Source organism: Solanum dulcamara, chromosome 7 (assembly GCF_947179165.1).
Source record: "Solanum dulcamara chromosome 7, daSolDulc1.2, whole genome shotgun sequence".
NCBI lineage: Eukaryota > Viridiplantae > Streptophyta > Magnoliopsida > Solanales > Solanaceae > Solanum > Solanum dulcamara.
This window is the reverse complement of record NC_077243.1, coordinates 15,735,059-15,747,309: the sequence shown is the minus strand read 5'-3', so window position 1 is coordinate 15,747,309 and position 12,251 is coordinate 15,735,059. Positions and strand designations below refer to the sequence as shown.

Genomic DNA, 12,251 nt, shown 5'->3' with positions numbered 1-12,251 from the left:
ATTCTTTTTACTAAATATAAAAAAAGTGACCCGCTTGTCATTATAATAATTTTATTTTTTATATTTAAAATATTGACACAAGATACTGTTTATTATAAATCTTGCATACACATTGATTACACTAGTATCTTTTTCATTCAATACTTTATATATAACAAAAAAAGAATGTATTTTTATCGTGTATATATATATATATTATTTAGTGTTTCTTTTATCAGCAATCACCTGGATTTCCTTATACATCATCATGTTATGGATTTAAACGTTATTAATTATGAAAAAGTTTTCATCTTGAGTAAATATGTATGCCACCTAAATAACGTGTGATTTCTGAATCTATTAAAATAACTCAAGAATTTAAGTGCTAGACTTGTTCTTCAGTTTAGGCAAAAGAATTATAACTATAAGTGAAATAGCAATCAGTTGACCGATTACTTTATCAAAAATTATGTTACATCTATGAGAAGGTCCACCCATAATATTCCTTTTTCTGTTTCAATTACACGAACTCATAATTTATAAGTCATACAAAAATTACTTTATCAGGTGCCTCCCTACAAATGTAAAAGATGTACAAACAATTCTAATGAACTTGTTTATTTCACTATTTCAAAATTCAAACAACATAATATAATAGTGCTAACATATATCTAGCTTACATAGCAGAGAGGCTCAAGCCAAAATTCAAGCAACATCTCAAGGGACTGTTGCAATTCTTATTAGACATTAATACTATATAGCATATATATATATATATATATATATATATATATATATATGAATAGAGAAGTGACTCATCGGAGGCGCGGAAAAAAGATATTGAATTTATGGGTTCTGGATTCTAAGAAAACCAGCTTACTGGTTTCTTGATAATTTATTTATACATATTACGTGACATGTAATAGTGTTCAAGGGTGATTGCCACCTCTCTTTCTAGTGGGATCATGCCTGGGATTAGGTCCTGCATAGTCATAATCTAACATTGCATCCACCGCCATCAACTTTCTTGGTACTTCTCTCATCTTCTGATCAAATTTTGCAACAAAAGTTTAATTTTAATTTATATATGTATATACACTCATCTAACAATATAAAGGTTAAATAAAGAAGGATATGAATCTAATCAATATTATATTTTTTTGAGTATTTAAAATTGATGATAATATCTAAATGTTGGTTAAAGCAAGTAATACGAAGTTGAGAGGTGAGTATAGTCGTATGAAAAATGAATTCCGCTTTATTTTTTTTATAGAGAATGTTTTCCTGATAATCAAACACTCGAAAATGACTAATTCTTCTCGTATAAAATATTTTTCATGAAAAATGACTTCCGTTGTACAAGTACCTCTAATACCTTATGAAATTTGTGAATGCGGTTAACGCCATTGCCCAAGCTGCCTTCAACAGTACCTAAATAACGCAAAAGGAAAGCAAGATTAATCAATATATATCACACACATTTTAAGCTATATGCTAGTGGAAGATTAAAGGTGATCATTGACATTTTAAAAAAATAAATAAAGCAGCTTATATATATAAGTATAAATTACCTGATGACACAAAGATGAGAAATAAAACTAGCAGAATAAATGCTTTAGAAGTAGGTCTCATGGCTGTTTGCTTAGTCAAAATTTCTAATACAAGCTGAGTACTTAGCCAAATTAGTAGAATAGAATAGATCAAGTTGAGAATTAAGGGGACTTAGAGTGGGGAGAAGTGAAGGGCTTTATATAGTGAGTGTTGAAGAAGGGAGGGGGTGGGGGTGATGGTGCATGCATCCTACCCATTAGGGGTATACTATAATGATGATGAGTTGCAACACCTCTATGCCACAAAAAACAAGTCAAAGTTGCACTAAAATATGGTACCTAATTTAATTTACTACATATCTAACATGTTACATCACCAAATATAGAGGAGCCAACAATAGTGCACCTAAAAATCATACTTCAAATCTCAACAGAGATAAAAATAAAAATACTATATAATTTCTTTCCATTTATGTAAACATTAGTATTTGAGAACATGCGTTGCACGTTTATCTTCAAATATTAATATAAAATTTATATTTTAAATGATACTTGAATTTTCTCTGTGGTGTAAAATAAAAATCAAAAAATATAAAAAAAATAGAGAAAAACCTATAAAATCAAACAACAAAAATCAATTAGGTAGTTAAAGTGTAAAATGAATTACATTTTGATATTATTAGGTACCGAAAGCTTATATAGAAGCAAGTATCTTTGGCAATGATTTTTGAGGTTCTTCATCACAGAGATTAAACCTATATAATTATTTGACAAAGACAAAGAAGCACAATAAAAGAATAATTATTCTTCTGTAGAAGTGAATTGGCATAGGCCAATTTTGAGATGTACTTGCAATACATAATGTCACAAATTATGGCCACAACGTTTTCAAACATAAAGTGATCTACATATAGTAGCATAATATACTACATCAATTCGATTTGAATTGTTTGATTGTATTAATAAGTGATAAAAAAATCTCTACTGTGGCCAGAGTTCAGTGCATCTATCCTCACTGGACAATTACATTACAAGATAGTGCATAAAAAAATTCACGAAAAAAGAATATATAATTTCATAAACATTCACAGAAAATAACCAAATAAAATGAACATACATTTGTAGAAATCTTCAACTTGTCTCTGCTATTTCTTCTAATGAGGAGCCAGTAAGGGGTTATACATACGGTAGATTGATTATTCCATTTATAATAAGTTGATTAGTGAGGAAAATTTAAGATAACAAATAAGATGATTCATTATCTAGCTAAATTGGTAACGGAAGAAAATCAAAAGTTTTTCAGTTTATTATTCTTTCATTGTTTAACCAATAATTACAATAGTTGAAATAACATTCAATGTTGAAATTAAAATGTAGCTTAAATTTACTATTTAATAATAATAATAATAATATATATATGTTAATGGTATTATTGTAATAACTCAACTTTGTAGGGGTATTTTGATATTTCAACTTTCAACATTTTTTTGTTCCACTTTTAATAATATATAACGATATGATATGATTTGATAGAAGAATTATCCAAGAATTATGTTATTGGGAGATAGCAAGTATCTAAAGATATACTTTACTACCACCAACAATAATTACAATAATAATTGTCTTATGAATTCCAACCAAATTGAAATAGGGTGTATGATATTATACAAAATAAAATTAACAAGCCCCAGAATTTCTTCATATTTTCTATAGGCATATAGAAATCTCTCGTAGGACTAAAAGATTCCTAAAATATATATAGGCACTAAAGTAAATCTACGTGTAGTAACATGCCTAAAATATAGTAAGATGTATACAAATCTTGTCTTCTTATAATAGTCTATTTTTCGCATGAATTCAACGATATTTCAAAGAAGAAAAAAAAGAAGACAGAGAAGCAAGTGCAGCTATCTATATATGCATGTGCACACCTTTGGCCTTTGTATTGCATGGCTAAAATTGTGCCATTTAGAGCTAGCTAATATTTTCTGCTCTCTCTGTTTACATCACCTTTATGAGAAGTCAATGTGCTTTTCTATAATGGTTCTGTGCCCCAATAGCTCATGTTGTGTATCAATCCAATGCCATCTTCACATAATGCTTTTCTATCTTTTCCCAATGTCCCCTCATACTACAAAATCACCATCAAACCCTCCAAACTGCTATTTAATTGGATGTTGCACTATTCATCATTTGTTTTCTGTGGAAAGGACTCATTACTTATCTCAAACATTTACATGGAAAAGAAAAAAAAATAAGATCGAATCTTGGATTTAAATTTGATGGGTGCAACTTTTAGGAATTGAACTAAATCTCAATTTGTAGAGGTTGCATCCGATACATCCTTCCACACAAGCGCATTAGTAAAGTCAAAAATTCTAACAAGGAGATTCAAAAATGTAAAAATGCTCCACCAAGAATTCAAACATGTGTAAAGTAAGTTCTGTGGGGAGGGGGTTGACTAGCCTTTTTACTTTTTACTGGAGGTGCACCTAAGTCACCTCCCCATTCATCAAGTCAACTTGTATTATTAGACCCCTATTATATTAGAATTATGCCTATCTTTTTTATTATTGTCAATGAATCTCTTTGATATTCAATTATAGTTTATGTTAGAACATTTATATGAATGTTATTCAGTTATTCTGATCTAAGTGGTCTTGTTTTTGTTCCGTACTAAGAAACAGTACTCGTTTCATTTCAAATTCAAGAATACATACCAATTGATCAATTGGTATGTATGCCTTTTATTACTTTTTCTATTCAATTCTTCTATGGCAAAATCTCGATTTGTGCAAGCCTTCCATGGCTTAATTCCTTATGAAAATATCAATTTAGTTTTGGGTTTGTACTATCTCTTTATTTTTCGTGATATGACCACATTTATGCTTCATGTTTACATTTTACTGAGTTGACAATCTTTGCCGCTACTCTGAAGGTTTCTTAATGTATATCCTATTTTAAGGGAATTCATAATTTATAATACATACAACAAAAAAAATATTCTATTTATACAGTATAATTTTTTAACGATTCAATCGCATCTTTTCGGATCATATATCTCTGCCCTTACACACGAGAAATTAAAGTCAACTTCTTTTTATATCATCATCAATCCTATTTTTTTTTCCTGTCCTCAATGGCCAAAAAGAAACACTTTCATCAAAGACCACTTTTTCCCAAAATTGACTTTTCCGTAGTACCAAATATCAAATTAAAGTAAATTTGTTAGTGGCCCTCTAATCCTCATATTTAGGCCTTCGTCACTTTGAGAAATCAATTACTCCCATCTCATTTATGTGATATAATTCGATTTGACATAGGATAAATTTATAGTCTAAAATTAAATTATAAATCATTTCATGAAAGGTAAAATTAATATTTTAAAGTTAAATTGTTAGAAATGCGTTATTCTTTTTGAAATTGACTAAAAAATAAAGTAAGTCATATGAATTGAGTTAGAAAAGAAAAAATTTTAAAAAAATTTGGGGGTGGGGGAGACAAGAAATGGACATTGGCCTACAAATGAAATGAATGTGAAACCTCTTTTTTTAGAGGGTTGAAATTTGATAAAAAACCATAATGTGGAAGTGGAGGGCACTACCCAAAAAGGTAGACAACACAAAGAAACAAAGGAAGAATTTATATTAATTTTTCACTTAAGTCTGTTAATCATTCATTAAGACAAGGGGTTAAATTAATCAAATGTTGGTAATGATGGTGTAACTTTAATTGGGAGAATTTGACTACAATTATTAGAAAAAAAAGTCTGTTCTCCACTATGATTCTTAGGTTGCCGGGGGAACCTAAAACAACATTAGTACTATTAATTAATGTTGGATTGCCAATTAACCACAACATAGTAGTAATAATCACATTAAACAATCATAATACTAATCTTTATAACAGACAGTAAAAAACATACAACGTAAGAAACTAGGCATTCTTGTTCTATGCTTTGAAGACACAATGCCAGTGGCAGTCTGGCAGGAGCACTTTGTTTCCACCGGTGTTATTTCACACACTGCTTCGTTGCAATTCTTTTATTAAAAGTACGTCTACGTAGTATTTTTTAAAAAATTCATACATATAACGAATGAACATTGTTAAACTCCAGAGTGTCAAATCCAAAATTGTGTACCGGGTAGAAGTACTATTTACTTCTGCAAACTATTTAGATAGATGTTAGTCAGCGAGATTCAACCATTTATCGCCCTGATTGGCCGAAATAATGGGATCAGTGTACGCACTATAGTCTATAGATATTAGAGCAGTTAAAGCACTAAGACACTGCTGAATATGGCAGCAACTGTTCCCCTAGCATGATTACAAGTCTTTTTCCTTTTTGGTTTCTCTCCTTAAAAATTCTTTTTCTTTTTTGGCCATTTATATTGTTTGGACTTACCTGCTGGGATAAGCTCACAAATAGTTTCGAAGTACAACAGATCAAAATGATGAAATGATAAGTAGATTTTTACTTTAATAAGAGTTTTCCCCCCTTCTTTTTTCCTTTATGTCTTGCATTTTCTCCACTTGTATAAAGTCACAGCGTCAAATCTACTGGCACGATATGTTTCCAACAAAAGTTTGGTCACTCACAGTCACAGAGGCACAGCACAGTCCACGCACAAAGCAAAGTTATTCAACTGAAGTTTGATTAACAACTCTGAGGTTCATGCACATAGAATGTCAATTGTGGGTCAAATTCCTAAATAAAAAGAAGTTACTCCCTCCGTCTAATATATGTAGCAGCACCGTTCAGAGCATTGATTGTCAGGGAAAAAAAAGAGACTTGATGTTTGTAGTTTAAAACAAATTATACACAATTCTATAGCTATAAAGTGGAATGTTTAAAGTTAAATTATTTCTAAATATATAATTTTTAAATTCCTTTTTCCCCTCGGGTAATATTGTTCGAAATAAAGAAAACACGACCGCATGATAATTGATATGATAAATCCAGGTGTATTTATTTTTTCGAATTTTGATATGATAAATTGATGTTGAGCAGTAGTGGATATCAGTTGCCTCTAGTATCAACGATTTTAATACTTGTGAACTGGAAAACCAACGGACATAGCAGATACAGCAACAAGTGAATCTATTTTTAAAAAAAAAAAGATGTTCAATTCACATTGCTTTGATGACACTTTAAAGTTGGTGACGTTTCCACATCATGCCCTCCGAAAAGCAATCAAATATATTATAATATTACGATCACGAGCATGATCCTTTTAAGAGGGAAAAAAACTGTGTATCATAACAGCATGAAAAAGGAAGCTTACATGCTTTCATGGATGCACAATCTGCTACTGACGAGCAAAAATACCTACTGCCGGAAAACAACCCAGAAAGAGAAACATGAAGATGCAGACACAATGCCCTAAATAAAAAATTTTAAAAGAGTGGGTTACCCCATGACCAGTATATGCAAAAGAAATGAATGAGATGTATGCAATTTGAAAGAAAGAAAATGCAGCTGCTTTGACCGATGACAAGACTGACAGACCCAAAGAAAAAAATACATTGGGAAAATATCAAAGAAGCTTTGGCTTAAAGTATCAGGACTACCAAAACTTTGACCTTATACATTCTGCAAAGCCCTTGGAGAAGACATCTGCACGGGGATGATTTGGGGCACCTCTTCTTAGCAGATAGACCCACGGAAAACCCAACAAACCAGTAGCCTGACTTGTTCATTCAGTGAGTTACAGCGGACCCCTTTCAACCCCAATCCACATCACCAGCAAAATCACATGCAGAATGGAAGGACTTTTCAACTCTTGAGCAGTAACACCCCCCTACCCCCACCCCCACCATATGGCAGAACAAAACCTCGACCCATGGTGCTGGCACATGAGTTAACGACAACAAGACAGTAGATTTCTCAATTGTCAGATAACATCAATGACAAGACTCGTGAATGCAATCTCGGACCCCAACTGGACACAACCATATGCATGCATGGACTTACTAGAAAAAAAAGTGTACCAAAGCAGCCATAACCTCAAACTGAAATGGCACGAGTGATGGCCAACTTTGCCCACTCAGCAGATTCCTTAATCAACTGGTCATCTGACGACAAGCATTCATTCAAGAACTCTTTGCTTGATAATGATTGTTGAATCAACGCACCAGCATTACTGCCCAGAGTATCTGCTAAATCTCCTAGAACCCCAATAGCTGTTTTCATCACCACATCATCCCTACAATTCGGAAGAAAACGAGGACACCAGGAAATCAGAACAAAGATCACATTATTAAATAGAGAAAATGTACAATGCAGAAGGAATCATGCAATACTTACATGTCTTTCTCCACGTAAATGTTATCCAGGAATTGCAGGATATGAGGTGCATATGGAATCAGAAGCTGAGTTTTAGGGGAATTCTTGAACCCCTGAAATATCCCTGAATAAGCCTCCAAGATTCCATTCCTCAAAAGATTTGTGTATTCTACCATCTCATCATCTGCACCAGATGTGTGGGCAGAGAGCTCGGCAGCACTCTGGAGCATTGGCATGGCATACATCAAGTACTTTTCAAAATTCTCTCCTATTGCCAAAGCTATGTCCCCAAGGCATGAAAATATTGGAGGCTTTACAGATCGATGCAGCTGGTTACTTGACAGGTCCTTGAGAAGCTGAGTCATTATACCATCACAGTAAGGTAGGATCTTATCTTCCAAAGCTCTACATACATCACCCACAACACCAACTGTAACAGCACACACTTGGTACTCCTCGAAATTCTGAAGGCCCATTTCCAGGTACTTGTAAAATTCAGGCATGTACTTGGCAAAGTCTGGACCAGTTGCATAGGCTAGGGCTCCAATGGCAAGCATGGCTTCCTCGTGCACCGTAGCATTTCTACATGCAAAAACCCTGAGAAAAAGGTTCATGATCTGATCTGCATACTGCATGAAAACAAACTTTGTTGGCTCTGAAGCCCCTAATTTCTGAATAATGACCTGTAAGCAACCACACAGAAGACCTTGCAACTCACTCTGCTTCTCTCTCTCGTCAGATGAAAGTTTCTGACCTTCGAGAGTCTGGTGCAGCTCTGTCATAATGATAGGAGCAAGCTGCAAAACCATTGGAGCTGTTTCATCCGTTGAACACCTAACTACTTCATTCAATGTCTCATATGCAGCAGTCCTAAGTCGCGACTCACCAGCATCTTCTCTGTGGGTAACTGTAAGAAGCGATTGCACGATTTCCTGGAAATAAGGTGTCAAGGGAGATGATGCACCCATATCCTCATAACCTTGAGCAAGGAAATAGAGAGCACCACAGGCTTTTTCAGCAACATTTGGAGCATCCTTCATGGCCTGAAGTAGAACTGTGATTATCAGCTGGCAATTTGCAGGAGTAATAATGGGTGTCTCCACTGTAGAACCATGAAGAAACTCAAATATCCTTCCTAGGGTCCATGCAGTTGTATCCTTCACATGGCTATTAGGATCCTTTGTCAACGCAGAAAGCATGAAGTTCAAAGCAACATTAACAAGAGGTGTCAACTTGTCAGGAGAAGGACCTTCCAAAATGGAACCAAAGGCATATGTTGCAGCCTCTCTTTGTCTCCAATCAGGCTTCGAAATGTTCTCTTGGATGAATGGCATAACAAGTGGAACAATCTCATCCCCTACAGTCCTGGCCACCAGACCAAGGCAAGTACCTCCAGCCATTGCAAGATTCCAAGCACCTTCATCCTGGTCCTGATCTTCTTCTTGCTTAAGAAGTGTCTCCAATAGCATAGGCACAAGAGCAGGGAGAGCCTGCTTGATGAAATAATAGCAAGGAAGATCAGAATCTGCAGAGAAATCACCCCCATACTCTTCTAAAATATCAATCTCCTCATCACAGATTGAGCTCCAAAATTCGATAGCTTGAAGAGCAACAGGCTCTACATCCTCTTTAACAGCCTTTGCTGTAACGTTAAAGATATCTTGGATGTATGGAGCCAATTTCTCATAGTATGTTGATGAAATGGAGACTAAACATTCAAAAGCAGCTTGTCGAATTTTGACTTCTGGAGATTGAGTAGCTTCACATACAACTCTCATTATAAAGTCACGCTCCATGTCATTGTTGAAGTTTGCTTGAGCAAAACTAAGAGCATTATATAATGCTCGGGTAGCAGCAAGCCTCACATCATTGTTCCCTTCTTCAGCGTTCATACCCTGAACTACAGCTGTAAGGATTTTATTTACTTGATCCTGGTCCACAACTTCGGGAGAAACTTCCTCACATAAATAACCCAGCGTCTCTAAAGTAGCTTGCTTGACATGAGCAGGGACCTGGTGAATATTTGAAAGGAGTGACCCAATCAATTCAGGCCACTGCTTCTGAGGCAGCTCAATGCCAGCAACCTTAGCAATGACTTGTGATGCGGTTGAATGAGCATCAGACACAGGAGAAGAAAGCGTCTGTAACAAACATGTCTTTATCTGGGCCTTCACAGCCATATCAAGTGATAGCCATCTTTGCACAAGCTCAAATTTCCTATGCTGTTCCTTGGCGTCCAAGGCATTTTTAAGTATTAAACCAGCCAACTTACGACTGTCAATTGGCTTCTCTTCACTAGCAAGCTCTCCAGATAGAGACAACAAGAAGCCAGGAAGATTTTGCTCCTGAAACTGTTTTAGTGTTTCCTCAGCATGTTTCCGCACTGTTGAATCAACTGACTGTGCATTAAGAAGGATCTGGGTGACTTCCATTGCCATATTATATCTGCAATAACATGATAAGATCCAAGTTAGATTCCAAGGATCATCTAAATGAAGACAACTGAAGTAATGCTACTAAAAAAAAATTACACAGAACGAAAGTAGATAAATTTCATTAATAGCAAGAAAAACAAAGCATAGTAACTGCCCATTGGGAGACCATGTTGCTAGATTAAAGAAGTCTTTCTTAAACGCAAAAGAAATGCAATCTAGCTGCAATGAGAAGTTCAATGAAGCAAACCACGAGAATCAAGTTAAGAATAAGCAAATGGGAAACTTTAACCAAATCGAATCTAGAATAAGTAACTATACATAGACAAAATTAACAGATCAGATTTACACATTACATAATATACCAGCCAACCGTGTTTTTTTTCTGGATAAGGTTGTGTACACACCACCCTACCCAAACCCCACTCTATGGGATTACACTAGGTATGTTGTTTTTGTTGACAAGTAGGTACCAGCCAATACATAGCTAAAATAAAACTGTAATATCCCAAAATAATTACCGATCCAGCAAGAAAAACTTAAGACATGCCTATTGCCAATCCAAAAGGGAACATTTTTTCTTTGGTTTGTTAAGAGTGACAATAAATCACAAAACCAAGTTCTTCAACTATCAACTGGAGACAATGAAAACTCACTAAGCATTGCCAAAAACAAGTATAAACCATCATAGAACCATCAGAGCCAAATTACCTATATACCAGCATTTCCCACTACATCAATACAGTTATAACTTTACCCCAAAACTCAATAAAATCAGCAAAAGTAAATCACCAATGAAAATAAGCCAAAGTTTTCATTGCTGGCACCACCAATCTAACTCTAGATTTACGCACAAACCAAAATAGGAAGAAAATTAGCAGTTACAAGCAGATCAAAAAGTATTAAATTGAAGCAGAAACGCATAGATCGCAGTTCAAACATTAAACATTCATTGAAGTGCGATGTTAAATAAAAATGAAACTTACAGATCAAGCATCAAATTCAGTTGATAGAACCCTAATCCAAAATCAAATTAGAATACTATTGGAAAAATAATCAAAAAAAGTTGATGAATAACCTGAAACTTTTGAAGATCAAACAGAGCAAAAGCGGCGCCCCCTGAAACCCTAACAGGGAGAGAAAAAAAAAAGCAGAATGGGAGAAAGTGAAGAGAGAGAAAGATAGACAGGGGGGTTTGAAGAGAGAGAGTAACGCGGATGTAAAAGCTGGAATTCAATTATGAAAAATCTAATATCTGTTTCAATTATTATTACTATAATATATTTAATATTTAATATTTAATTGGGTTTGCGATAAGCTATTGCTGCGACCAGCCAGCCTAGTTGAGATCAAACTCCTTTTCTATGGACCCCAATCATAAGCGTGAAAGATTGATAGCAGGTTAGAATTATATCAATTTGAAAATTATAAATTAAAAACGTATTAATTGTATATATGAATAATTTTAGTTTTTTAATTAGCTATCAAAAATTATACAAATTAATACATGGATAACTTTCATGTCTTGCGTCTATATTGGCTATCAAATGATTATGAGAATCGTACAAAATATAGTGTTAGAAATGGTGAGATTAGTAGTACTGACATTAGTTATATTTGGACTTAGGTATAATAAAAGGAATCGTTTTGTAGATGAAAAATAAATAAGTTATTCATATATGTAATTAATATTATGTTTGATCGATAATTAAGAAAATAAAAAATCTATATATTATTTTATGCAGGATAAAAAATGGAATAACCAATACATTTATAACTAATCTCTGCATAAAATAATACAGAAATTTGTTTATAACTAATCACTATATTGTTAATATCTGCACAACTCTAACAATATATCAAGCATTTCCAAATTATTTATTAGGCACTGTTTTATTTAAGTATTAAGCTTGAAAACTAACTTATCAAAGATTAAAATCCAATTTGCTAATTAACGTCGGACAAAAAAATATCAACTCATCACAATCCTTAGCATAAGATGGC

The 12,251-nt window shown here is 33.9% G+C and overlaps 2 protein-coding genes across 5 annotated transcripts; both read right to left on the bottom strand.

The window, feature by feature from the left end:
• Nucleotides 1-599: 599 nt before the first annotated feature.
• LOC129896121 (uncharacterized) lies at nt 600-1,681 on the bottom strand. Of its 4 annotated transcripts, none has more exons than XM_055971947.1 (3): nt 1,551-1,681; nt 1,346-1,410; nt 600-1,025 (listed from the first exon to the last, which is right to left on the bottom strand). In XM_055971947.1, exons 1-3 carry the CDS (start codon nt 1,609-1,611, stop codon nt 909-911), a joined length of 243 nt encoding a protein of 80 aa, XP_055827922.1. In that variant the 5' UTR covers nt 1,612-1,681; the 3' UTR covers nt 600-908. The 4 variants fall into 4 exon arrangements, with proteins under 4 accessions (XP_055827922.1, XP_055827923.1, XP_055827924.1 ...); XM_055971948.1 differs by having other exon boundaries at nt 600-1,022; XM_055971949.1 differs by having other exon boundaries at nt 1,355-1,410.
• A 4,932-nt stretch (nt 1,682-6,613) lies between these two features.
• Nucleotides 6,614-11,483, bottom strand: LOC129893976 (importin subunit beta-1). The gene is made up of 3 exons (XM_055969443.1): nt 11,326-11,483; nt 7,837-10,260; nt 6,614-7,735 (listed from the first exon to the last, which is right to left on the bottom strand). Exons 2-3 carry the CDS (start codon nt 10,251-10,253, stop codon nt 7,537-7,539), a joined length of 2,616 nt encoding a protein of 871 aa, XP_055825418.1. The 5' UTR covers nt 10,254-10,260; nt 11,326-11,483; the 3' UTR covers nt 6,614-7,536.
• Between the last annotated feature and the right edge of the window lie 768 nt (nt 11,484-12,251).

Excerpts from the sequence above, each read along its gene's own strand:
- LOC129896121 (XM_055971947.1), bottom strand. The coding sequence starts at position 1,611 with ATGAGACCTACTTCTAAAGCATTTATTCTGCTAGTTTTATTTCTCATC. Across the intron at positions 1,411-1,550 it reads TCTCATCTTTGTGTCATCAG|GTACTGTTGAAGGCAGCTTG; the intron begins GTAATTTATACT and ends TGCGTTATTTAG. Across the intron at positions 1,026-1,345 it reads AATTTCATAAGGTATTAGAG|AAGATGAGAGAAGTACCAAG; the intron begins GTACTTGTACAA and ends AAATTTGATCAG.
- LOC129893976 (XM_055969443.1), bottom strand. The coding sequence starts at position 10,253 with ATGGCAATGGAAGTCACCCAGATCCTTCTTAATGCACAGTCAGTTGAT. Across the intron at positions 7,736-7,836 it reads ATTTACGTGGAGAAAGACAT|GGATGATGTGGTGATGAAAA; the intron begins GTAAGTATTGCA and ends TCCGAATTGTAG.